At 42.8% G+C, this 27,948-nt stretch overlaps 1 protein-coding gene across 11 annotated transcripts in view; it reads right to left on the bottom strand.

Annotated features, from left to right (window-relative positions):
• LOC139464904 (uncharacterized) overlaps window positions 1–27,948 on the bottom strand; it is a 79,539-nt gene that overhangs the window by 49,594 nt on the left and 1,997 nt on the right. For 5 of the 11 annotated variants that reach the window (XM_071246495.1, XM_071246484.1, XM_071246492.1 and 2 more), the window contains exons 2-21: window positions 26,855–27,040; window positions 23,614–23,859; window positions 19,531–19,758; window positions 18,932–19,159; window positions 16,375–16,602; window positions 15,767–15,994; window positions 14,708–14,935; window positions 14,119–14,346; window positions 13,176–13,403; window positions 12,577–12,804; window positions 11,629–11,856; window positions 11,011–11,238; window positions 10,069–10,296; window positions 9,451–9,678; window positions 8,511–8,738; window positions 7,895–8,122; window positions 6,953–7,180; window positions 6,336–6,563; window positions 5,272–5,499; window positions 4,664–4,891 (exon numbers count right to left, since the gene is read on the bottom strand). In XM_071246495.1, coding sequence (XP_071102596.1) covers window positions 4,664–4,891; window positions 5,272–5,499; window positions 6,336–6,563; window positions 6,953–7,180; window positions 7,895–8,122; window positions 8,511–8,738; window positions 9,451–9,678; window positions 10,069–10,296; window positions 11,011–11,238; window positions 11,629–11,856; window positions 12,577–12,804; window positions 13,176–13,403; window positions 14,119–14,346; window positions 14,708–14,935; window positions 15,767–15,994; window positions 16,375–16,602; window positions 18,932–19,159; window positions 19,531–19,758; window positions 23,614–23,859; window positions 26,855–27,040 — 4,536 coding nt within the window. The remainder of the gene's footprint in view (window positions 1–4,663; window positions 4,892–5,271; window positions 5,500–6,335; window positions 6,564–6,952; window positions 7,181–7,894; window positions 8,123–8,510; window positions 8,739–9,450; window positions 9,679–10,068; window positions 10,297–11,010; window positions 11,239–11,628; window positions 11,857–12,576; window positions 12,805–13,175; window positions 13,404–14,118; window positions 14,347–14,707; window positions 14,936–15,766; window positions 15,995–16,374; window positions 16,603–18,931; window positions 19,160–19,530; window positions 19,759–23,613; window positions 23,860–26,854; window positions 27,041–27,948) is intronic. The other 6 variants (XM_071246488.1, XM_071246489.1, XM_071246485.1 and 3 more) reach the window with 6 other exon arrangements.

Raw genomic sequence — 27,948 nt, 5'->3', positions numbered from 1 at the left:
ATGACCTTGATGTGAAGGCATTACAGACCAAGTGAAGTGATGTCTTTGATGTGAAGGAAATACAGACCAAGTGAGGTGAAGGCAATACAGACCAAGTGAAGTGATACCCTGTCTGTGAAGGCATTACAGACCAAGTGAGGTGAAGCCCTTGATGTGAAGGCAATACAGACCAAGTGAAGTAACACCCTTGATGTGAAGGCATTACAGACCAAGTGAGGTGAAGCCCTTGATGTGAAGGCAATACAGACCAAGTGAAGTGATGCCTTTGATGTGAAGGAAATACAGACCAAGTGAAGTGATGCCTTTGATCTGATGTCAGATGTGAAGTTCTTGGATTAAAAGCCAATAATGACAAAGTAGTCACGTCAAAAATGACTAATATTGCAATACTGATTCACAAACACTTGTTGATAACAAAAGAAGTTTATTCACACACATCTCATACAAGACATTTAAAATATGGATATATTTACATAAACATCCACAAGCAGCGACCTCAGTATGTGGCTACCTGTCTATTTATCTAAATATGTATCAATGCACTATGACAATTACAGGAAGACGATACTTACAGATTATGAATGGATTTGTATAAAACACCTCGTGTTGTTCTATCCTATTAAACAACTGGCATGTTACCAAAGAACAGAGCTGGAGGAGGAATGCCAAAACAGCACTTAAAGTAACATGTACATATGACTAAAATACAACAATAATATCATTTGCAAAAATGTATTCAATGTTGGCAATGCACGTAAAAGCAAGTCCCAGAAGTATCTTTGCTGAGTGGTACGATACATGGAGATTCAAGGTGTACCTCAAGGTGTACCATCATGCACCTCATTTATCCTGCACATCCTATCGTAACACATGAAAAAGAATCATCATTGTGAATTACATATATTTCTTTTTGCTGACTATTTTTATGTGGGCCTTTGATGTAGCTTGTGTCAGTCAGGGAAAAGAATGTATTACAGTTTGCGAAAACTTTGAAAACTGTGAAGATGCTAGTAAAAATAAATAAGTAATACAAGCGAACAACCATCCTGGATATCTGACGAAACAGATTCCATAGGGTGCAAAAGGCAAAGGACCACTGAAAGTGAGTGAGTGAGTAAGGTTTTACGCCGCTTTTAGCAATACTCCAGCAAAATCACGGCGGGGACAACAGAAATGGGCTTCACACATTGTACCCATGTTGGGAATCGAACCCGGGTCTTCGGTGTGACGAGCCAACGCTTTAACCACTTGGCTACCTGACCGCCCCTGAAAGTAAGTGATGCCCCTGAAAGTAAGTGATGACACTAGATGTTCGTGAAAAGGGTAAGCATGTCCTGCCCTTCCAGTGATGTCATGCAGTCTGTACAGGACTACAAGCCAACTTGTGTAGGTTTTTAGATAACAGCATCTGGCCATTGTAGTGAGTGAGTGAGTTTGGTTTTACGCCGCTTTTAGCAATACTCCAGCAATGTCACAGCGGGGAGACCAGAAATGGGCTTCACACATTGTACCCATGTTTGGAATCGAACCCGGGTCTTTTGCGTGACAAGCAAACGCTTTATCCACTAGGCTACCCGGCCGCACTCTGGCCATTGTAATCATAATGAGTCAGTGAGTATGGTTTTACGCCACTTTTTGCAATATTCCAGCAGTATCACGGCGGGGGACACCAGAAATGGGCTTCACACATTGTACCCATGTGGGAAATCGAACCCGGATCTTCAGCGTGACGAGCGAACGTTTTAACCACTGGGCTACCCCACCGCCCGTAATCATAATGAAATTGCTTACATTACAAACACTACACATGATATGCTGATCATATGATGTATCACAGATGGGGAAGAGTGAGTGAGTGAGTGAGTGAGGTTTTGATCTGCTCTTAATATTTGGGCAATATCACGGCAGAGGGCACAATAAATGGTCTTCACACAGTGTACCAATTTTGGGAATCGAATTAAGGCCTGGCCAAATCTTGGCAACAAGGCTACTCCTCTACCCTTTGGGGAAAAAAGACTTGACATATATACTGACAATACAAACTACCAGTACTATCATTAAATTAGGTTTTTACTTGTGTGGTTTAAAGTTTGAGGTATTGTCATTGATGTGAGAACCCCGCGACACAGAAATGTAAACAATGGACAATTAAAAATAAATATTGTGTCCCGAGGGATGCACAAAAATATTCAATGTACTAAAACATAAAAATCCTGTAAGTGAAGTCATCAATAAATCTTACAGTACAGTATGCTACACCATTTCATTACTTTACAGGACTTTCATATTTCCCGTAAGGACTAGGGATGGTATTGGAAGTTTAAAGTGCATCACAATATTTTGCAATGCACAAGGCCGTATTGCGATACGTATCACGATATATTGTATAATTCAAAATTTTTAATTCAGAAGCAATCTGATACATTAAGGTATGAACTGAATTTTATGAATGGAACAAAACAAGATGCTGGTTCAACCTAAAGTTTACTCATTCAAAAAATATGTAGATATGTAATACCTCACACCCTCAGAGAACCCTTGAAATAAGTAACTGTGGGTCTTCTGGACCACCAGTTTTGTAGTTCAAGGTAAAACCCTGAATAAATATTTAACAAATCTTCTACTCTACAGTAAAATCAAATGAAATATTGTGAGGTCAACAATAGCTGGTTGCTGGGCAACAGCCAATCACATCACGTGACATAGAGCCTTGAATCAACACAAATCAGCAAGGGTGAGTGAACTCTGACCCTTGCTATAATTTTCAACATATGCACTGTTAGAAGACAAATAATATGTGATGAATGAACCTCATATGGTTACAAAATGAATCTTACATAGTTATGGACAACCAGCCAAAATGACCTATAGCTGGAATCCAAATCGCCAGTCATTTGGAAATTTTGTCAATCTATGGTTGATGTCCAATGCTCATCTGAATGACTGTCATCTTCTGACTAGCTGGACGTTTGTTGAGCCAGGGAACAGACACACCACCTGCTTTTTTACATTTGCCATGTGGCATGTCACATGTGGTCCCATTGGGACAGCAGTGGGCGCCATCGGAGCAGCACACAGCCTGGGAAAGGGAAGCATTCAATTAGGACTCTCTTGTCTCGGGTTGATTTGATACCAGTTGACTGTCGAGTGAGTGAATCATAATGATAAATTTAACGCAAGCAAATATGCAGCTATTCAAAAGCCAACATTTGTAATGAACTGAGTTCACTGTGTGCTTGATGTGAGTTAAGCATTCAAATCTGGAAATGGACAACCACATGTACAAAACGTCAAGCTGAAGTAAAATCATCCGAATGGCTTTTTTGGCCTGCATCCAGTTAACATCATGAGAACATGTGTCAAATCTATATTTACATATACAGTACTGTACAAGTAGATTTCTATTAATATTCCTTTCCTTAAATGAAATGTGCATGCATATCAAGTTCCTGCAAGATATGTCAATGCTCAGACCAAGTGAGATACATCTCATTATGTCTGTAGCCTCCAGTGAGAGGCATCCATGCTCAGGTCATGTAGATACGTCTCAAAATGTCTGTAGCCTCCAGTGAGAGGCATCCGTGCTCAGGTCATGTAGATACGTCTCAATATGTCTGTAGCCTCCAGTGAGAGGCATCCGTGCTCAGGTCATGTAGATACATCTCAAAATGTCTGTAGCCTCCAGTGAGAGGCATCCGTGCTCAGGTCATGTGAGATACGTCTCTATATATCTGTAGCCTCCAGTGAGAGGCATCCATGCTCAGGTCAAGTGAGATACGTCTCTATATATCTGTAGCCTCCAGTGAGAGGCATCCATGCTCAGGTCAAGTGAGATACGTCTCAATCTGTCTGTAGCCTCCAGTGAGAGGCATCCGTGCTCAGGTCATGTAGATACATCTCAATATGTCTGTAGCCTCCAGTGAGAGGCATCCATGCTCAGGTCATGTAGATACATCTCAAAATGTCTGTAGCCTCCAGTGAGAGGCATCCGTGCTCAGGTCATGTGAGATACGTCTCAATCTGTCTGTAGCCTCCAGTGAGAGGCATCCGTGCTCAGGTCATGTGAGATACGTCTCTATATATCTGTAGCCTCCAGTGAGAGGCATCCATGCTCAGGTCATGTGAGATACGTCTCAAAATGTCTGTAGCCTCCAGTGAGAGGCATCCGTGCTCAGGTCATGTGAGATACGTCTCAATATGTCTGTAGCCTCCAGTGAGAGGCATCCATGCTCAGGTCAAGTGACATACGTCTCTATATATCTGTAGCCTCCAGTGAGAGGCATCCATGCTCGGATCAAATGAGAGACATTTCAATATGTCTCAATATGTCTGTAGCCTCCAGTGAGAGGCATCCATGCTCAGGTCAAGTGAGATACATCTCAATATGTCTGTAGCCTCCAGTGAGAGGCATCCATGCTCAGATCAAGTGAGATACATCGATAGATTTACAGTCACTGATGTCCATCCATTTTCTAAGGTTTACCATGAGATGTGTACATACAAGGACTTTGCATGCAATATGTCCATGCTCACTTATAACCTCCAATCTGTCAATATGAAATATATAACTCAACCCTAAGACTACAGTAAACTTGTAAATTAGGACCGAGTGGCCAAACAACATGCAAGGTGTGACTGGCTTGTAATTCCATGCAGTAATCACCTGAGGGAGGGGGCAACACGCCCACTCTCCATTCACTCGTTTACAACAGGTGTTGTTTCCAGGACAGAAATGGCTGGGGTCACACATCACATCCTTCACTTTCCTTACAGCTGGACGTTTGTTCAGCCAGGAAACAGACACACCCCCTGCTTTATTACATTTGCCATGTGGCATGTCACATGTGGTCCCATTGGGACAGCAGTGGGCGCCATCGGAGCAGCACACAGCCTGGGAAAGGGAAGCATTCAATTAGGACTCTCTTGTCTCTGGGTGATTTGACACCAGAGGACTGGCTTGGAGTGAATAATGCTCAATATTGCATCAGTAATTTGGCAGCAAACAGAAGCATGTGCTGTCTCCTAGAAATTGTGCACATTCTTCATAAAATTTGACATCTCAATTCAAATTAGGCAATATTAAGCTGCTTCAAAGTAAACAAGTAAAGGCAGTCAGCTCCACCAAACATCAGAGTAACATCAGAGTGAGACAATAGTCTCAAAGTGGTCGGCCATCATACAGCAGGTGCTTCTGTTAGGGTAGAAGTTCACACTGGCAGTGGTACTGCCAACACATGACATGCTAGACACAGACACAGCCGTCAGACTAACCTGAGGCATAGGACAGCATCCCCACTGGTGGTTGGCCATCATACAGCAGGTGTCCCCGTTCACACACTCATGTGTGGAATCACACTGGATGTCACCAACGTCCTTCCTAATGGCTGATGTCTTCTCCATCCACGCTGTAACCACGCCCCCCTTACGACATGTTTTAGTGACCAAGTCACAGGTATTACCCTCAGGACAACAGTGGACGTGGTCAGAACAGCATACGGCCTACCAGATATTATACATAAACATGACTTTATATGTACATATTTCATATTTAAATATTCCATAGCATCATGTTCATGCATATTCGCAGCCTTTTCTGTGACGTATATCTATTCATGTATTAATGCTACAGAGTGATGTGTGCACGCTTTGGCCTTCTGTGAGATTTGATCATGCAGATACATCGCCTCCATCGTTATGTGGTCTTGGACATTCATGGCCTCCAGTGAAATAAGGTAATACATGCATATGTTAGGGCTCTAGTGAGACATGTCCAATCCAAGCAGTTGAGTCTTCTACCAAATTCGAAGTGCGATATGTCCACACAAGGATAACTGTGACATGTGCTCAGTCACAGATTTACAGTGAGGTGTGAGACATCGCCAGTGACACATGGCCAATCCATACAGAACAGAGGGATCTTCTTCCAAATTAATAGTGAGATATGTCCACACAAGGACAGCTGTGAGATGGTTCATCACTCGACATTCAGTGAGATGTGTCCATCCATAGATTTACAGTGAGATGAGTCCATCCATAGATTTGCAGTGAGATGTGTACATTCATTGATTTACAGAGAGATGTGTACATTCATTGATTTACAGAGAGGTGTGTCCTTCCATAGACTTACAGTGAAATGTGTCCATCCATAGATTTAGAGTGAGATGTGTCCATCCATAGACCTTGCATGCAATATGTCCATGCTCACTTATATCCTCCAATCTGTCAATATGAAATATATAACTCAACCCTAAGACTACAGTAAACTTGTAAATTAGGACCGAGTGGTCAAACAACATGCAAGGCGTGACTGGCTTGTAATTCCATGCAGTAATCACCTGAGGGAGGGGGCAACACGCCCACTCTCCATTCACTCGTTTACAACAGGTGTTGTTTCCAGGACAGAAATGGCTGGGGTCACACATCACATCCTTCACTTTCCTTACAGCTGGACGTTTGTTCAGCCAGGGAACAGACACACCCCCTGCTTTATTACATTTGCCATGTGGCATGTCACATGTGGTCCCATTGGGACAGCAGTGGGCGCCATCGGAGCAGCACACAGCCTGAAGAAGGGAAGTATTCAATTAGGACTCTCTTGTCTTTGGGTGATTTGATACCAGAGGACTGGCATCGAGTGAATAATGCTCAATATTGCATCAGTAATTTGGCAGCAAACAGAAGCATGTGCTGTCTCTAGGAATTGTGCACATTCTTCATAAAATTAAACATCTCAATTCAAATTAGGCAATATTAAGCTGCTTCAAAGTAATCAAGAAAAGGCAGTCAGCTCAAGACAGAGCCACCAAACATCAGAGTAACATCAGAGTGAGACAATAGTCTCAAAGTGGTCGGCCATCGTATAGCAGGTGCTTCTGTTAGGGTAGAAGTTCACACTGGCAGTGGTACTGCCAACACATGACATGCTAGACACAGACACAGCTGTCAGACTAACCTGAGGCATAGGACAGCATCCCCACTGGTGGTTGGCCATCATACAGCAGGTGTCCCCGTTCACACACTCATGTGTGGAATCACACTGGATGTCACCAACGTCCTTCCTAATGGCTGATGTCTTCTCCATCCACGCTGTAACCACTCCCCCCTTACGACATGTTTTAGTGACCAAGTCACAGGTATTACCCTCAGGACAACAGTGGGTGTGGTCAGAACAGCATACGGCCTACCAGATATTATACATAAACATGACTTTATATGTACATATTTCATATTTAAATATTCCATAGCATCATGTTCATGCATATTCGCAGCCTTTTCTGTGACGTATATCTATTCATGTATTAATGCTACAGAGTGATGTGTGCACGCTTTGGCCTTCTGTGAGATTTGATCATGCAGATACATCGCCTCCATCGTTATGTGTTCTTGGACATTCATGGCCTTCAGTGAAATAAGGTAATACATGCATATGTTAGGCCTCTAGTGAGACATGTCCAATCCATACAGAACAGTGGGATCTTCTTCCAAAATCAGAGTGATATATGTCCACACAAGGACAACTGTGAGAAGCATTCATCACTAGACATTCAGTGAGATTTGCTTGTCCATGGACTTACAGAGAGAAATGTCCATCCATAGATTTACAGTGAGTTGTGTCCATCCGTATATTTACAGTGAGATGTTTCTATCCATAGATTTAAAGTGAGATGTGTCCATCCATAGATTTAAAGTGAGATGTGTCCATCCATAGATTTACAGTGAGATGTGTCCATACACAGACTTTGCATGCAATATGTCTGTGCTCACTTATAACCTCCAATCTGTCAATGTGAAATATATATCTCAACCCTTAGACTACAGTAAACTTGTAAATTAGGACCAAGTGGTCAAACAACATGCAAGGTGTGACTGGCTTGTAATTCCATGCAGTAATCACCTGAGGGACGGGGCAACACGCCCACTCTCCATTCAATCGTTTACAACAGGTGTTGTTTCCAGGACAGAAATGGCTGGGGTCACACATCACATCCTTCACTTTCCTTACAGCTGGACGTTTGTTCAGCCAGGGAACAGACACACCCCCTGCTTTATTACATTTGCCATGTGGCATGTCACATGTGGTCCCATTGGGACAGCAGTGGGCGCCATCGGAGCAGCACACAGCCTGGGAAAGGGAAGCATTCAATTAGGACTCTCTTGTCTTTGGGTGATTTGATACCAGAGGACTGGCTTGAAGTAAATAATGCTCAATATTGCATCAGTAATTTGGCAGCAAACAGCAGCATGTGCTGTCTCCTAGAAATTGTGCACATTCTTCATAAAATTTGACATCTCAATTCAAATTAGGCAATATTAAGCTGCTTCAAAGTAATCAAGTAAAGACAGTCAGCTCAAGGCAAATCCAGCAAACATCAGAGTAACATCCGAGTGAGACAAGTCTCAAAGTGGTCGGCCATCATACAGCAGGTGCTTCTGTTAGGGTAGAAGTTCATACTGGCAGTGGTACTGTCAACACACGACATGCTAGACACAGACACAGCTGTCAGACTAACCTGAGGCATAGGACAGCATCCCCACTGGTGGTTGGCCATCATACAGCAGGTGTCCCCGTTCACACACTCATGTGTGGAATCACATTGGATGTCACCAACGTCCTTCCTAATGGCTGATGTCTTCTCCATCCACGCTGTAACCACGCCCCCCTTACGACATGTTTTAGTGACCAAGTCACAGGTATTACCCTCAGGACAACAGTGGACGTGGTCAGAACAGCATACGGCCTACCAGATATTATACATAAACATGACTTTATATGTACATATTTCATATTTAAATATTCCATAGCATCATGTTCATGCATATTCGCAGCCTTTTCTGTGACGTATATCTATTCATGTATTAATGCTACAGAGTGATGTGTGCACGCTTTGGCCTTCTGTGAGATTTGATCATGCAGATACATCGCCTCCATCGTTATGTGTTCTTGGACATTCATGGCCTTCAGTGAAATAAGGTAATACATGCATATGTTAGGCCTCTAGTGAGACATGTCCAATCCATACAGAACAGTGGGATCTTCTTCCAAAATCAGAGTGATATATGTCCACACAAGGACAACTGTGAGAAGCATTCATCACTAGACATTCAGTGAGATGTTTGTCCATGGACTTACAGAGAGAAATGTCCATCCATAGATTTACAGTGAGTTGTGTCCATCCGTATATTTACAGTGAGATGTTTCTATCCATAGATTTAAAGTGAGATGTGTCCATCCATAGATTTAAAGTGAGATGTGTCCATCCATAGATTTACAGTGAGATGTGTCCATACACAGACTTTGCATGCAATATGTCTGTGCTCACTTATAACCTCCAATCTGTCAATGTGAAATATATATCTCAACCCTTAGACTACAGTAAACTTGTAAATTAGGACCAAGTGGTCAAACAACATGCAAGGTGTGACTGGCTTGTAATTCCATGCAGTAATCACCTGAGGGACGGGGCAACACGCCCACTCTCCATTCAATCGTTTACAACAGGTGTTGTTTCCAGGACAGAAATGGCTGGGGTCACACATCACATCCTTCACTTTCCTTACAGCTGGACGTTTGTTCAGCCAGGGAACAGACACCCCCCCTGCTTTATTACATTTGCCATGTGGCATGTCACATGTGGTCCCATTGGGACAGCAGTGGGCGCCATCGGAGCAGCACACAGCCTGGGAAAGGGAAGCATTCAATTAGGACTCTCTTGTCTTTGGGTGATTTGATACCAGAGGACTGGCTTGAAGTAAATAATGCTCAATATTGCATCAGTAATTTGGCAGCAAACAGCAGCATGTGCTGTCTCCTAGAAATTGTGCACATTCTTCATAAAATTTGACATCTCAATTCAAATTAGGCAATATTAAGCTGCTTCAAAGTAATCAAGTAAAGACAGTCAGCTCAAGACAAATCCACCAAACATCAGAGTAACATCAGAGTGAGACAACAGTCTCAAAGTGGTCGGCCATCGTATAGCAGGTGCTTCTGTTAGGGTAGAAGTTCATACTGGCAGTGGTACTGCCAACACATGACATGCTAGACACAGACACAGCCGGCAGACTAACCTGAGGCATAGGACAGCATCCCCACTGGTGGTTGGCCATCATACAGCAGGTGTCCCCGTTCACACACTCATATGTGGCATCACACTGGATGTCACCAACGTCCTTCCTAATGGCTGATGTCTTCTCCATCCACGCTGTAACCACGCCCCCCTTACGACATGTTTTAGTGACCAAGTCACAGGTATTACCCTCAGGACAACAGTGGACGTGGTCAGAACAGCATACGGCCTACCAGATATTATACATAAACATGACTTTATATGTACATATTTCATATTTAAATATTCCATAGCATCATGTTCATGCATATTCGCAGCCTTTTCTGTGACGTATATCTATTCATGTATTAATGCTACAGAGTGATGTGTGCACGCTTTGGCCTTCTGTGAGATTTGATCATGCAGATACATCGCCTCCATCGTTATGTGTTCTTGGACATTCATGGCCTTCAGTGAAATAAGGTAATACATGCATATGTTAGGCCTCTAGTGAGACATGTCCAATCCATACAGAACAGTGGGATCTTCTTCCAAAATCAGAGTGATATATGTCCACACAAGGACAACTGTGAGAAGCATTCATCACTAGACATTCAGTGAGATTTGCTTGTCCATGGACTTACAGAGAGAAATGTCCATCCATAGATTTACAGTGAGTTGTGTCCATCCGTATATTTACAGTGAGATGTTTCTATCCATAGATTTAAAGTGAGATGTGTCCATCCATAGATTTAAAGTGAGATGTGTCCATCCATAGATTTACAGTGAGATGTGTCCATACACAGACTTTGCATGCAATATGTCTGTGCTCACTTATAACCTCCAATCTGTCAATGTGAAATATATATCTCAACCCTTAGACTACAGTAAACTTGTAAATTAGGACCAAGTGGTCAAACAACATGCAAGGTGTGACTGGCTTGTAATTCCATGCAGTAATCACCTGAGGGACGGGGCAACACGCCCACTCTCCATTCAATCGTTTACAACAGGTGTTGTTTCCAGGACAGAAATGGCTGGGGTCACACATCACATCCTTCACTTTCCTTACAGCTGGACGTTTGTTCAGCCAGGGAACAGACACCCCCCCTGCTTTATTACATTTGCCATGTGGCATGTCACATGTGGTCCCATTGGGACAGCAGTGGGCACCATCGGAGCAGCACACAGCCTGGGAAAGGGAAGCATTCAATTAGGACTCTCTTGTCTTTGGGTGATTTGACACCAGAGGACTGGCTTGAAGTAAATAATGCTCAATATTGCATCAGTAATTTGGCAGCAAACAGCAGCATGTGCTGTCTCCTAGAAATTGTGCACATTCTTCATAAAATTTGACATCTCAATTCAAATTAGGCAATATTAAGCTGCTTCAAAGTAATCAAGTAAAGACAGTCAGCTCAAGACAAATCCACCAAACATCAGAGTAACATCAGAGTGAGACAACAGTCTCAAAGTGGTCGGCCATCGTATAGCAGGTGCTTCTGTTAGGGTAGAAGTTCACACTGGCAGTGGTACTGCCAACACATGACATGCTAGACACAGACACAGCCGTCAGACTAACCTGAGGCATAGGACAGCATCCCCACTGGTGGTTGGCCATCATACAGCAGGTGTCCCCGTTCACACACTCATGTGTGGCATCACACTGGATGTCACCAACGTCCTTCCTAATGGCTGATGTCTTCTCCATCCACGCTGTAACCACGCCCCCCTTACGACATGTTTTAGTGACCAAGTCACAAGTATTACCCTCAGGACAACAGTGGGTGTGGTCAGAACAGCATACGGCCTAACAGATAATATACATAGACATGACTTTATATGTACATATTTCATATTTAAATATTCCATAACATCATGTCCATGCATATTCGCAGCATATTCAGTGATGTATATCTATTCATGTATTAATGCTACAGAGTGATGTGTGCATATATCTTTGGCCTCCTGAGATATTTTGATCATGCAGATACATTGCCTCCATCGTTATGTGGTCTTGGACATTCATGGCCTCCAGTGAAATAAGGTAATACATGCATATGTTAGGGCTCTAGTGAGACATGTCCGATCCATACAGAACAGTGGGGTCTTCTTCCAAAATCAGAGTGATATATGTCCACGCAAGGACAACCGTGAGAAGCATTCATCACTAGACATTCAGTGAGATTTGCTTGTCCATTGACTTAAAGAGAGAAATGTCCATCCATAGATTTACAGTGAGTTGTGTCCATCCGTATATATTTACAGTGAGATGTTTCTATCCACAGATTTAAAGTGAGATGTGTCCATCCTTAGATTTAAAGTGAGATGTGTCCATCCATAGATTTACAGTGAGATGTGTCCATACACAGACTTTGCATGCAATATGTCTGTGCTCACTTATAACCTCCAATCTGTCAATGTGAAATATATATCTCAACCCTTAGACTTCAGTAAACTTGTAAATTAGGACCGAGTGGTCAAACAACATGCAAGATGTGACTGGCTTGTAATTCCATGCAGTAATCACCTGAGGGAGGGGGCAACACGCCCACTCTCCATTCACTCGTTTACAACAGGTGTTGTTTCCAGGACAGAAATGGCTGGGGTCACACATCACATCCTTCACTTTCCTTACAGCTAGACGTTTGTTCAGCCAGGGAACAGACACACCCCCTGCTTTATTACATTTGCCATGTGGCATGTCACATGTGGTCCCATTGGGACAGCAGTGGGCGCCATCGGAGCAGCACACAGCCTGGGAAAGGGAAGCATTCAATTAGGACTCTCTTGTCTCTGTTGGATTTGATACCAGAGGACTGGCTTGAAGTAAATAATGCTCAATATTGCATCAGTAATTTGGCAGCAAACAGAAGCATGTGCACATTCTTCATAAAATTTGACATCTCAATTCAAATTAGGAAATATTAAGCTGCTTCAAAGTAATCAAGTAAAGGCAGTCAGCTCAAGACAGAGCCACCAAACATCAGAGTAACATCAGAGTGAGACAAAAGTCTCAAAGTGGTCGGCCATTGTATAGCAGATGCTTCTGTCAGGGTATAAGTTCACACTGGCAGTGGTACTGTCAACACATGACATGCTAGACACAGACACAGCCGTCAGACTAACCTGAAGCATAGGACAGCATCCCGACTGGTGGTTGGCCATCATACAGCAGGTGTCCCCGTTCACACACTCATGTGTGGAATCACACTGGATGTCACCAACGTCCTTCCTAATGGCTGATGTCTTCTCCATCCACGCTGTAACCACTCCCCCCTTACGACATGTTTTAGTCACCAAGTCACAGGTATTACCCTCAGGACAACAGTGGGAGTGGTCAGAACAGCATACAGCCTACCAGATAATATACATAAACATGATTTTATATGTACATATTTCATATTTAAATATTCCATAGCATCATGTCCATGCATATTCGCAGCCTTTTCTGTGACGTATATCTATTCATGTATTAATGCTACAGAGTGATGTGTGCATGCTTTGGCCTCCTGAGATATTTTGATCATGCAGATACATTGCCTCCATCGTTATGTGGTCTTGGACATTCATGGCTTCCATTGAAATAAGGTGATACATGCATATGTCAGGGCTCTAGTGAGACATGTCCAATCCATACAGAACAGTGGGGTCTTCTTCCAAAATCAGAGTGATATATGTCCACACAAGGACAACCGTGAGAAGCATTCATCACTAGACATTCAGTGAGATTTGCTTGTCCATGGACTTAAAGAGAGAAATGTCCATCCATAGATTTACAGTGAGTTGTGTCCATCCGTATATTTACAGTGAGATGTTTCTATCCACAGATTTAAAGTGAGTTGTGTCCATCCATAGATTTACAGTGAGATGTGTCCATCCATTGATTTTCAGTGAGATGTGTCCATACACAGACTTTGCATGCAAAATGTCTGTGCTCACTTATAACCTCCAATCTGTCAATGTGAAATATATTTCTCAACCCTAAGACTACAGTAAACTTGTAAATTAGGACCGAGTGGCCAAACAACATGCAAGGTGTGACTGGCTTGTAATTCCATGCAGTAATCACCTTGGGGAGGGGGCAACACGCCCACTCTCCATTCACTCGTTTACAACAGGTGTTGTTTCCAGGACAGAAATGGCTGGGGTCACACATCACATCCTTCACTTTCCTTACAGCTGGACGTTTGTTCAGCCAGGGAACAGACACACCCCCTGCTTTATTACATTTGCCATGTGGCATGTCACATGTTGTCCCATTGGGACAGCAGTGGGCGCCATCGGAGCAGCACACAGCCTGGGAAAGGGAAGCATTCAATTAGGACTCTCTTGTCTCTGTTGGATTTGATACCAGAGGACTGGCTTGAAGTAAATAATGCTCAATATTGCATCAGTAATTTGGCAACAAACAGCTGCATGTGCACATTCTTCATAAAATTTGACATCTCAATTCAAATTAGGCAATATTAAGCTGCTTGAAAGTAATCAAGTAAAGGCAGTCAGCTCCACCAAACATCAGAGTAACATCAGAGTGAGACAATAGTCTCAAAGTGGTCGGCCATCATACAGCAGGTGCTTCTGTCAGGGTAGAAGTTCATACTGGCAGTGGTACTGCCAACACATGACATGCTAGACACAGACACAGCCGTCAGACTAACCTGAGGCATAGGACAGCATCCCCACTGGTGGTTGGCCATCATACAGCAGGTGTCCCCGTTCACACACTCATGTGTGGAATCACACTGGATGTCACCAACGTCCTTCCTAATGGCTGATGTCTTCTCCATCCACGCTGTAACCACGCCTCCCTTACGACATGTTTTAGTGACCAAGTCACAGGTATTACCCTCAGGACAACAGTGGGTGTGGTCAGAACAGCATACGGCCTAACAGATAATATACATAGACATGACTTTATATGTACATATTTCATATTTGAATATTCCATAGCATCATGTCCATGCATATTCGCAGCATATTCAGTGACATATATCTATTCATGTATTAATGCTACAGAGTGATGGGTGCATATATCTTTGGCCTCCTGAGATATTTTGATCATGTAGATACATTGCCTCCATCGTTATGTGGTCTTGGACATTCATGGCCTCCAGTGAAATAAGGTAATACATGCATATGTTAGGGCTCTAGTGAGACATATCCAATCCATACAGAACAGTGGGATCTTCTTCCAAAATCAGAGTGATATATGTCCACGCAAGGACAACTGTGAGAAGCATTCATCACTAGACATTCAGTGAGATTTGCTTGTCCATGGACTTAAAGAGAGAAATGTCCAATCCATAGATTTACAGTGAGTTGTGTCCATCCGTATATTTACAGTGAGATGTTTCTATCCACAGATTTAAAGTGAGATGTGTCCATCCATAGATTTAAAGTGAGATGTGTCCATCCATAGATTTAAAGTGAGATGTGTCCATCCATAGATTTAAAGTGAGATGTGTCCATCAGTATATTTACAGTGAGATGTGTCCATCCATAGATTTAAAGTGAGATGTGTCCATCCATAGATTTACAGTGAGATGTGTCCACACACAGACTTTGCATGCAATATGTCTGTGCTCACTTATAACCTCCAATCTGTCAATGTGAAATATATATCTCAACCCTTAGACTACAGTAAACTTGTAAATTAGGACCGAGTGGTCAAACAACATGCAAGATGTGACTGGCTTGTAATTCCATGCAGTAATCACCTGAGGGAGGGGGCAACACGCCCACTCTCCATTCACTCGTTTACAACAGGTGTTGTTTCCAGGACAGAAATGGCTGGGGTCACACATCACATCCTTCACTTTCCTTACAGCTGGACGTTTGTTCAGCCAGGGAACAGACACACCCCCTGCTTTATTACATTTGCCATGTGGCATGTCACATGTTGTCCCATTGGGACAGCAGTGGGCGCCATCGGAGCAGCACACAGCCTGGGAAAGGGAAGCATTCAATTAGGACTCTCTTGTCTCTGGGTGATTTGACACCAGAAGACTGGCTTGGAGTGAATAATGCTCAATATTGCATCAGTTATTTGGCAGCAAACAGTAGCATGTGCTGTCTCCTAGGAATTGTGCACATTCTTCATAAAATTTGACATCTCAATTCAAATTAGGCAATATTAAGCTGCTTGAAAGTAATCAAGTAAAGGCAGTCAGCTCCACCAAACATCAGAGTAACATCAGAGTGAGACAATAGTCTCAAAGTGGTCGGCCATCATACAGCAGGTGCTTCTGTTAGGGTAGAAGTTCACACTGGCAGTGGTACTGCCAACACACAACATGCTAGACACAGACACAGCCGTCAGACTAACCTGAGGCATAGGACAGCATCCCCACTGGTGGTTGGCCATCATACAGCAGGTGTCCCCGTTCACACACTCATATGTGGCATCACACTGGATGTCACCAACGTCCTTCCTAATGGCTGATGTCTTCTCCATCCACGCTGTAACCACGCCCCCCTTACGACATGTTTTAGTGACCAAGTCACAGGTATTACCCTCAGGACAACAGTGGGTGTGGTCAGAACAGCATACGGCCTAACAGATAATATACATAGACATGACTTTATATGTACATATTTCATATTTGAATATTCCATAGCATCATGTCCATGCATATTCGCAGCATATTCAGTGACGTATATCTATTCATGTATTAATGCTACAGAGTGATGGGTGCATATATCTTTGGCCTCCTGAGATATTTTGATCATGTAGATACATTGCCTCCATTGTTATGTGTTCTTGGACAATCATGGCCTCCAGTGAAATAAGGTAATACATGCATATGTTAGGCCTCTAGTGAGACATGACCAATCCATACAGAACAGTGGGATCTTCTTCCAAAATCAGAGTGATATATGTCCACACAAGGACAACCGTGAGAAGCATTCATCACTAGACATTCAGTGAGATTTGCTTGTCCATGGACTTAAAGAGAGAAATGTCCATCCATAGATTTACAGTGAGTTGTGTCCATCCGTATATTTACAGTGAGATGTTTCTATCCACAGATTTAAAGTGAGATGTGTCCATCCTTAGATTTAAAGTGAGATGTGTCCATCCATAGATTTACAGTGAGATGTGTCCATACACAGACTTTGCATGCAATATGTCCATGCTCACTTATAACCTCCAATCTGTCAATGTGAAATATATATCTCAACCCTTAGACTACAGTAAACTTGTAAATTAGGACCGAGTGGTCAAACAACATGCAAGATGTGACTGGCTTGTAATTCCATGCAGTAATCACCTTGGGGAGGGGGCAACACGCCCACTCTCCATTCACTCGTTTACAACAGGTGTTGTTTCCAGGACAGAAATGGCTGGGGTCACACATCACATCCTTCACTTTCCTTACAGCTAGACGTTTGTTCAGCCAGGGAACAGACACACCCCCTGCTTTATTACATTTGCCATGTGGCATGTCACATGTGGTCCCATTGGGACAGCAGTGGGCGCCATCGGAGCAGCACACAGCCTGGGAAAGGGAAGCATTCAATTAGGACTCTCTTGTCTCTGTTGGATTTGACACCAGAGGACTGGCTTGGAGTGAATAATGCTCAATATTGCATCAGTTATTTGGCAGCAAACAGTAGCATGTGCTGTCTCCTAGGAATTGTGCACATTCTTCATAAAATTTGACATCTCAATTCAAATTAGGCAATATTAAGCTGCTTGAAAGAAATCAAGTAAAGGCAGTCAGCTCCACCAAACATCAGAGTAACATCAGAGTGAGACAATAGTCTCAAAGTGGTCGGCCATCATACAGCAGGTGCTTCTGTTAGGGTAGAAGTTCACACTGGCAGTGGTACTGCCAACACACAACATGCTAGACACAGACACAGCCGTCAGACTAACCTGAGGCATAGGACAGCATCCCCACTGGTGGTTGGCCATCATACAGCAGGTGTCCCCGTTCACACACTCATGTGTGGCATCACACTGGATGTCACCAACGTCCTTCCTAATGGCTGATGTCTTCTCCATCCACGCTGTAACCACGCCTCCCTTACGACATGTTTTAGTGACCAAGTCACAGGTATTACCCTCAGGACAACAGTGGGTGTGGTCAGAACAGCACACGGCCTAACAGATAATATACATAGACATGACTTTATATGTACATATTTCATATTTAAATATTCCATAACATCATGTCCATGCATATTCGCAGCATATTCAGTGACGTATATCTATTCATGTATTAATGCTACAGAGTGATGGGTGCATATATCTTTGGCCTCCTGAGATAGTTTGATCATGCAGATACATTGCCTCCATCGTTATGTGGTCTTGGACATTCATGGCCTCCATTGAAATAAGGTAATACATGCATATGTTAGGCCTCTAGTGAGACATGTCCAATCCATACAGAACAGTGGGATCTTCTTCCAAAATCAGAGTGATATATGTCCACACAAGGACAACCGTGAGAAGCATTCATCACTAGACATTCAGTGAGATTTGCTTGTCCATGGACTTAAAGAGAGAAATGTCCAATCCATAGATTTACAGTGAGATGTTTCTATCCACAGATTTAAAGTGAGATGTGTCCATCCATAGATTTAAAGTGAGTTGTGTCCATCCATAGATTTAAAGTGAGATGTGTCCATCCATAGATTTACAGTGAGTTGTGTCCATCCGTATATTTACAGTGAGATGTGTCCATCCATAGATTTACAGTGAGATGTGTCCATACACAGACTTTGCATGCAATATGTCCATGCTCACTTATAACCTCCAATCTGTCAATGTGAAATATATATCTCAACCCTAAGACTACAGTAAACTTGTAAATTAGGACCGAGTGGTCAAACAACATGCAAGGCGTGACTGGCTTGTAATTCCATGCAGTAATCACCTGAGGGAGGGGGCAACACGCCCACTCTCCATTCACTCTTTTACAACAGGTGTTGTTTCCAGGACAGAAATGGCTGGGGTCACACATCACATCCTTCACTTTCCTTACAGCTGGACGTTTGTTCAGCCAGGGAACAGACACACCCCCTGCTTTATTACATTTGCCATGTGGCATGTCACATGTTGTCCCATTGGGACAGCAGTGGGCGCCATCGGAGCAGCACACAGCCTGGGAAAGGGAAGCATTCAATTAGGACTCTCTTGTCTCTGTTGGATTTGATACCAGAGGACTGGCTTGAAGTAAATAATGCTCAATATTGCATCAGTAATTTGGCAGCAAACAGCAGCATGTGCACATTCTTCATAAAATTTGACATCTCAATTCAAATTAGGCAATATTAAGCTGCTTGAAAGTAATCAAGTAAAGGAAGTCAGCTCAAGACAGAGCCACCAAACATCAGAGTAACATCAGAGTGAGACAATAGTCTCAAAGTGGTCGGCCATTGTATAGCAGGTGCTTCTGTTCGGGTAGAAGTTCACACTGGCAGTGGTACTGCCAACACACGACATGCTAGACACAGACACAGCTGTCAGACTAACCTGAGGCATAGGACAGCATCCCCACTGGTGGTTGGCCATCATACAGCAGGTGTCCCCGTTCACACATTCATGTGTGGCATCACACTGGATGTCACCAACGTCCTTCCTAATGGCTGATGTCTTCTCCATCCACGCTGTAACCACGCCCCCCTTACGACATGTTTTAGTGACCAAGTCACAGGTATTACCCTCAGGACAACAGTGGGTGTGGTCAGAACAGCATACGGCCTACCAGACAATATACTTAAACATCACTTTATATGTACATATTTCATATTTAAATATTCCATAGCATCATGTTCATGCATATTCGCAGCCTATTCATTGACGTATAAAATGAATGAAAATTTGACGACTGAAAATGGAAGTCTCCAAGCAAACTGTAATCCACCTTCCCGAGGCAAGAGAGTTAACCGACTTTAAAAGTCCATAATCCACCCTTGCCGAACTAGGCTGGAATTACTGGGCTCGATCGTAGCGCCACCAGTGCCTATTACCTGCTATGTCCCTTCTAATCCTCTCCTCTGGACCAATCAGATTCCACCTTTCGTATCCTTTGCCTTTGCTTCAAACAAAATGGTGGTGCCCGGTCAGGACGATCTGATCGCTAATCAAGATCTATATTGTGATAAAACGGGTCTTACATCGCAAAATGCATCAAATCACGTGAGCACCTTGATTAAAAACATGAAAACATTTGGAAAATATCTGCTGACGAGTTGGCGGTGCACATGCTTTGCAAATCTTGCAATTGACCGAAATCTGCACGACATTTAACGAAACGGATTTCGATTTCGGTGCGCGATTTTGATTGGGCTATGCGTAGACTCGTTAGTCCAGCCAAAATGTAACTCCATAATACCAGCCTAGTTTGGCAAGGGTGGAAACTGGACTTTTATAGTCAGTTAACTCACTTGCCTCTGGAAGATGGCTGTAATCTGTAGCATGCTGTAGCCTTGTTTGAGATATGCAAGGACATGTACAGTGAGATAAGTTCATTTGTAACTACAGTGAGACATGTCCATAAATCTTGGTAGCCTTGAGAAATCTGAATTCATAAGGAACAAATGCAGTGAATCCAAATACTGTAAATCTTGAAATTAACGCGAGCGTGAATTAAATGCGAATAATGCGAGTGGTCTTTGGTCGCATTATTAAACATCATATTTATATCAACAATAAGACATTTTGGATAGCAGAAGTACCAACCTAGACATATGCTGAAAACAAACAACTATACCACATCACTGTTTATTGAGCAGCACTTGTAACAAGTACATAAACAATGTCATTCAAACACTAATTACATCCTGGGGATTGTCACTGCTGGGGTCAAGACAAGAGTTCTACTCACTTATGTCATCACTGATCACACCTGCATGTCCAAACAGACGCAACAAAGTGTCTTTGATCTTTGCGACTGCATCAAAGGCCGACACGAGCCAGCATGCATGTATTGTTTTAGCGGAATTACTCGACTCAGGGCTAATAAGCAGTGCTATTTTGTGTGTGATTGGATTAATGTAAGGTTGAATTAAGGTGAGGGTTCTCCGGAAAACCTGACAGAGGACATTTTCTTTAAAAATAAATCCACTGATGCATGAGAGGAGGGGATCCCCGCCCACGTAGGAATTTACGGCAACGAAAGCACCGATAAAGCAGCTAAATTATCTCTCAAAATACCAGAAATAAGCCTAAACCTACCCATCTCAAAATCAGAAATTAAAAGTGTAAACAAACAAAAAATGACCCAAAAATGGCATAATCAATATCAAAACTCAAAAAACTCAACTCAACTACAGTCGGAAAGTGCATGTTAAATCTCCTATATCAGTCAGTCAGTCAGAGGAGGGGGGTGTCACATTCATATTGAGTCGCATTTTTGGCCAGGGGGCAGCGGTCGCATTCTTTTGGAGATGCATTAATTGCACGATTTACAGTATACAAGCAAACTGCAGCCAAGCCCTAACGGTAGCCATTTGTTATATATGTTCATGACAATCTGTACAGACCAGGGCCCACTTGCACAAAGCGATTTTAGCGCTACGACTATTGTAAGCCCATGCTAAAGTATGGGAGTTACGATCATCTTAGCGCTAAGATCGCTTTGTGCAAGTGGGCCCAGTAGATCAAGGCATAGATACTGCCTCCAGTGAAACATGATCATTCATTACTACAGTGAGACCATAAATACATGTATTGTTAGCACTGAGTGACATTTAAATTCAAATCTGTCGCTTGCAGAGCACATCTGACACAATTCAATCTGCAGCTTGTGAGATTATGTCTTTGCAAATCTATAACCTATTGTGAAATAATTACTAGCATATTGGAAGTCTACAGTATTAGGTGTAGCAGTGAGTGAGTGAGTGAGTCAGGTTTAACGCTGCTTTTAACATTATTACAGTTATATCGAGGCGTGGCAGCTTAATGTGGGAGGAAAGCCCAAAGTGATGCAGGTCTTTGACGTTTACCACTTTGGTGAAACCTACGAGCATGGGTATGGTGCTGACAAACCTAGAAACATACTCGGGGCGAACCAGGATTCGAACCCATAATCATAGGTTTCTGGCATGCCCAAGGGACGCAACTCTGCACAGCGAATCACGGCGCCTTAGACGACAGGGCCACCCGTGCCCCCCATTAGGTGTAGCAGGATCACAAGTGTGACATAGGGTTTTATGAGTCCCGCGTTGGGTTTTATGCCATAAGCCATGTACACCCTCGTGATCCTGCTACAACTAATTAATCTTGCCCACATGTTTAAATCTGACATTGTAAAAGAATAAACACAAATTCAAAATTGATTCAAAACACCTGTTCTTTTGAGCTGAGGTTAAGTTGTGCTATGTCATGTAACTTCCATTGACTTTGAAAAAGCGTGCAGCTTTTTGCTTTGAAGGGGGTATAAGGGATTTATTCTGCCTCTCAGAAATCCACGTACAGCATGTATTGCTCATGGCGGGGTATAAGAGATTTATTCTCCCGCTGAGAAATTACTCTCCAAGGTGTATCGCATAGTATTTTATCAAAATCACGTGGACCAATCAGATCTCATCATTCTGACATGGAGGTATGATAATGAGATGTGTGCCTATGTTAATGAGCCTCAGTAACAGAAATTGATCTGTGCAAGAAACGTCCACTCTTATGTGTAATCTACAGTGAGATATGTCCATGCATGTCTGTAAAATGTAAAAGATAATCAAATCAGAACGTCTTGCTTTAAAAGCTGAACTTCCTGATTGTTACACTTGATTCAACCATAGAAGGGAGAATTTTTTGCCCACAACAGAGCTTCGCAGTGTTTAAAAGGTACAAGTAGAATGTATTATTTGTTAACAACAGGCCTTCATGACAACACTGAAAATACGATATCTATATTTTTCGCATGTAACATCAACAGCAGGACAAGGGACTTCAAATATAGGGAGGTCTGTTTGACTATAGGAAACAAAGGATGCAAAAATACCATGCTGGACTCTATAACAAGGGTACCGTATTCGACGTAATAAGCGCCCAGGGCGCTCTCAAAATTTGAAATAGGGGGCTCTTATCAGAATATTATTTTGGTGTTAAAAGATCGTAGATTTTGTGGTTTATGCTGACTGCCTGAAATGTTTATATATGACAGATATATTTTTCCAGGACTTAAATGCCCATAATTAAGGGTATATATAACACACGAGTGCGTATTATACACAAATAAATAAGTCTTGTGTACATTGATCAATCGGAAGGGTTTTATTTTTGAATGTTGAAAGTGCCTACAAATTACCTCCTGTAAAGTACATTTTGTATTGAGCACTGAGATAAAACTAGCAAATCCAGACTAGTACTTTTCCAGTTGTTTTGTTATTTCGTATTTACATCTACGTAATGCTTTGTGTCGACTGAGGCACATGATAGAGCATCGCGTCAAGTAATCCATTGCCAGAACCTTGCAAAACCATAAGCCAGGTCGGCCATCTAAATAATATTCAGCTATGTTTTACCAATCTCAAAACTGAACTGTGTGACTCTGGAAACGAGGAAACAGTACAGGAGACATATTGGCCCCACAACTGCAGCATGGGTACCTACCTCAGCAAAAGGACAGCACGCATATTCCTGGTTTGTGCCCTGACAGCACGTTTTCCCTTTGGGACACATGACCTCCTTGTCTGGACACCACTCTGTCCCGAAGCCCTCGAGGTCCCCCTTCACCGTGTCCGTCCTGATGGGTTGAGGGGTGTGCTCCTCCACCTGCTGATGGACACATCCCCTCCCGCTGGGGTGACAGCTGGACCCTTTCTGACAGCAGTGGACACCGTCCGAACAACACACCGCCTGCCGAAAAACATTTATTTCAGTAATTTTAACCAAGAAATGGACTAAGGCCTTGGGGAGTCAAATGTGTCCGACTCCAACTTGTAGCATATTGTAGCAGTGTGGGGAATCAGGGACTTATCCAAGGTTCTATACAAAGTGCCACTGGTTGGAAAAGTGGGGAATAATTTACAATAATATGGGTTTAAAGTAGTGATTTTTAAAAATTAGTTTGTTGTTTAACGGCGCACTCAGCAATATTCCAATATTCCGACTGCTGTCTGTAAAAAAGCCGAGCCTGGACAAGACAATCCAGTGATTGACATCATGAGCATCGATCCAAACTGGGACACGATGACATACATCAACCAAGTCAGCGAGTCTGACCACCCGATCCCGTTAGTCGCCTCTTACCACAAGCATGGGTTGCTGAAGGCCTATTCTACCCCGGGTCGAGTTTATAAAAAGTATGGTAGATACTTATTTTCATAAATGCAGAGGTATTTTAACATTTTCATTTGAGATTTTGAGAAATTTGGAATAAGCAATCTTTTATTATTTATTGTCCAGTTATTTATGACATACTGGTTATCCTTCTAAGCCATAAAAGCAGTTATTGGGTACATAAATCAAAATGATTTTGGAATTTTTAAATGATATTTGCTGCAGACTTAGGGCCGAAAAAGTCTAGGTAAATGCCTGAGAGTAGATGAGGTGAGGTGAGGTGAAATGGGGTTTAATGTCGCGTTCAAGATTATTGCACTTATATAACAACGTGCATGCACGTGTTTGTGTGTGGCTGCTTGTACTAGTCCGGACTGATGCCGATCCTACAGCGCTGGCGCACTGAGATACCATGCCGCAGTTTTACATGAATACCCACTCAGACACTGTATACTGACTCTGAGCCGACCAGTCCTTATTTGATCCCCTTAATGCTGAGCCCCAGGCAGGGTAACAACAAGAACTATCTATTAATGTCTTTTGGTATGACACAGGCAGGGATCGAACCCAGACTTTCCATTCTTCAGGCAGATACTCTACTGAGAGTAGATGACTAGTGTTACCATTGGTTTGTAGATGGCCACAAGGTTATAGCACATGTTGCATGAGAAGTATTGCTGAGATTTGTGATGTGGTCTAAGTATTTAGGGTTTTACCTTGACCTACAAAAGTGATGGTCCAGAGGGAGTGGGTGAGTGAGTATGGTTTTATGCCGCTTTTAGCAGTATTCCAGCGATATCACGGCGGGGGACACCAGAAATGAGCTTCACACATTGTACCCATGGATGGTCCAGGGGACCCCCAATAAATAAATTTAAGGGTCCTAGCAGACAATATGGGGGTCCTGTAAGTAATGTAATTGTGTAGTGTCTGTATATTAAGATGGGGGCACGGGTGGCCCAGTCATCTAAGGCACCGCGATTCGCTGTGCAGAGTTGCATCCCTTGGGCATGCCAGAAACCTATGATTGTGGTTTCGAATCCCGGTTCGCCCCGATTATGTTTCTAGGTTTGTCAGCACCCTACCCGTGCTCGTGGGTTTCACCGAAGTGGTAAATGTCCTCCCACATTAAGCTGACACACCACGATATAACTGTAATACTGTTAAAAGCGGCGTTAAACCCAACCCACTCACTCACTCACTACATTTAGATCATTTTTTTAAAGCCTGGAATGAAACAATGATCAGGTGGACAGTGGTCATGATTGATTGATGAAATAATAAACACCAAAAATTGTTCTTCATATGCTGTAGGTACAATGAACACTAAATATTGTGTGTCCTGGAAGCAGTATTTTTTTTCTCTGCATTCATTTTCTACATTTGTGCATAACGTACACAGATTTGTGCGTCACGTAAAACCCTGAAGCATACTCTGTTTCCCTCTCACTGGAACAGAGCCGGGGCTAGATATGTTGGTGATCAATAGTAAATTCACTGCAAGCAGCTGTATCACAGGATGTTACACTATGCATGGGCGGACATTCAGTGAAAAATACACCAGTTAAAATAAACTTCAAAAGTATGCAAAAATTGTCAAATGTTACAAAGTATTAAATGTTACTAATAAAAGTCAAAACACAAAACACATTAGACGTCATAAATGAAAGAAAGAACATTATCTTACTTCCTCGTCAGAATGATGAGATCAACATTCTCAAGTTAATCTCAGCTCAAACAGCTGTTTTCTATCAGTTTTCAAATTGTTTTAATTCCTTTGGCACATTGAAACATGTCGGTAAGCTAAAGTCGTAGAAGCAGGCACACGAGGGGTACATGTGGTTTTGTGCATCCCTTGTAGGGTGTCATACCACTTGCCTCCGGCTCCTGCAAAACCACTTATCATACATCCATGTCAGAGTGATGAGATCTGATTGGTCCACATGATCTTGATCAAATACTGCGTAACCCGCCTTGGGAATAACTTTCTCAGAGGGGGAATAAATCCCTTATACCCCGCCACGAGCAATACAGGCAGTACGTAGATTTCTAAGAAACAGAATAAATCCCTTATAACCTGCTTCAAAGCAAAAAGCCGCACACTTTCTCCGAGCCAATGTATGTCACATAGGGCAACTAACCTCAGCTCAATCGAGCAGCTGTTTTCTATCAATGTGGAATTTATATGAATTATTTTACAATGTCATATTAAACATGTCGGTAAGATAAATTCGTTATAGCAGGATCACTCAGGGTACATAGGGTTTTATGCCTCCGGCTCCTGGTATGAAACCTAACGCGTGACTCATAAAACCCCATGTACCCGTCATGACACGGCTATTACTAATAATGTATACTAGAGAATGTCAGTGTGCACAAAAGGACACCAAATGCTAAAGGACTATGTTGACAAAAAAAGAACGCCAGATTTTAATGGCTCATTCCACTGTGTGTATAATAAATGCATGCAATAGGCAACACGACAGTGAGGTGCACAATGTATGATGTCATTCCTCGTTTGCGGACTAAAAGTGGGCCTCAGAGGTGAAGATAAGTCCCTAAACCAGCTTACATTTTTATAGGGGCAGCATCCAAACTTGTTCTGTGTGGTCTGGCAGCACGTGTTTCCGACTGGACACTGGGTTTGGTCTGGACATGTGAAGTTTTTCAGTACGGGTGCACTGTGTGGTTCAAAGTATAGCGTATCCCCCGCCACCCAGGGTACAGCACAACACATCAAGGCCAGCTGTAGTATCATCTGAAAACAGAACGCATCATTGTATCACCAAAGTAAAAGATTCCATCATTCTTGTAGCGTTCCTAATATGACTGGCACTGGCAGTGTTGCACTGAGGCTGTGAGATTGCAGGAATTTACAGTTCTTTCTCAAACGATCCCCAGGAAACAGTTCAAGCTATTACAAGTCAAATTCCAAAATTCCTTGCATGACAGGACCAATAATATGTTAAAGTTCTAAAAGACAAAAGAAGTTGCTGTTGCATGAAAGTCACTCCAGGGATCGAAATATAAGCAGACTGACAGCCCGTGGCTAGTGAAATTTATGTCGGGCGAATTTCTCTCCTTATAACGACACAACAACTGCTCACTTACATCATTTGTTTCATTTTCACATAAGCGCATTATATTTAAGTCTACTGGTGGGGGCACGGGTGGCCAAGTTGTCTAAGGCGCTGCGATTCGCTGTGCAGAGTTGAGTCCCCTGGACACGCCAGAAACCTATGATTGTGGGTTCGAATCCCGGTTCACCCTGATTGTTTCTTGGTTTGTCAGCACCATATCCGTGCTCGTGGGTTTTACCGAAGTGGTAAACGTCTGAGACCTGCATCACTTCAGGCTTTCCTCCCACATTAAGCTGACACGCCGTGATATAACTGGAATACTGTTAAAAGCGGCGTTAAACCCAACTCACTCACTCACTAAGTCTACTGGTACGTCACATCTTAATTTTCGATAATAAAACGTCTTATGTCTACAGTGAAGACAAGTATTCTGATTGGATGACATGAATCCTGTATATATCATACAGCTATTCAGCAGTGGTGCTTCATAACTTGTCCTGGTTATGGCTGCACCTATGTAGGGCAATAAAGATTGTTGTTTTTTCGCAAATTCAAGCCACAGGGTGAGTGAGTTGGGTTTAACACC

Source organism: Haliotis cracherodii, unplaced genomic scaffold (assembly GCF_022045235.1).
Source record: "Haliotis cracherodii isolate W230 unplaced genomic scaffold, xgHalCrac1.p SCAF_17, whole genome shotgun sequence".
NCBI classification, from domain to species: Eukaryota; Metazoa; Mollusca; class Gastropoda; order Lepetellida; family Haliotidae; genus Haliotis; species Haliotis cracherodii.
This window is presented reverse-complemented; position numbering and strand designations above follow the sequence as displayed.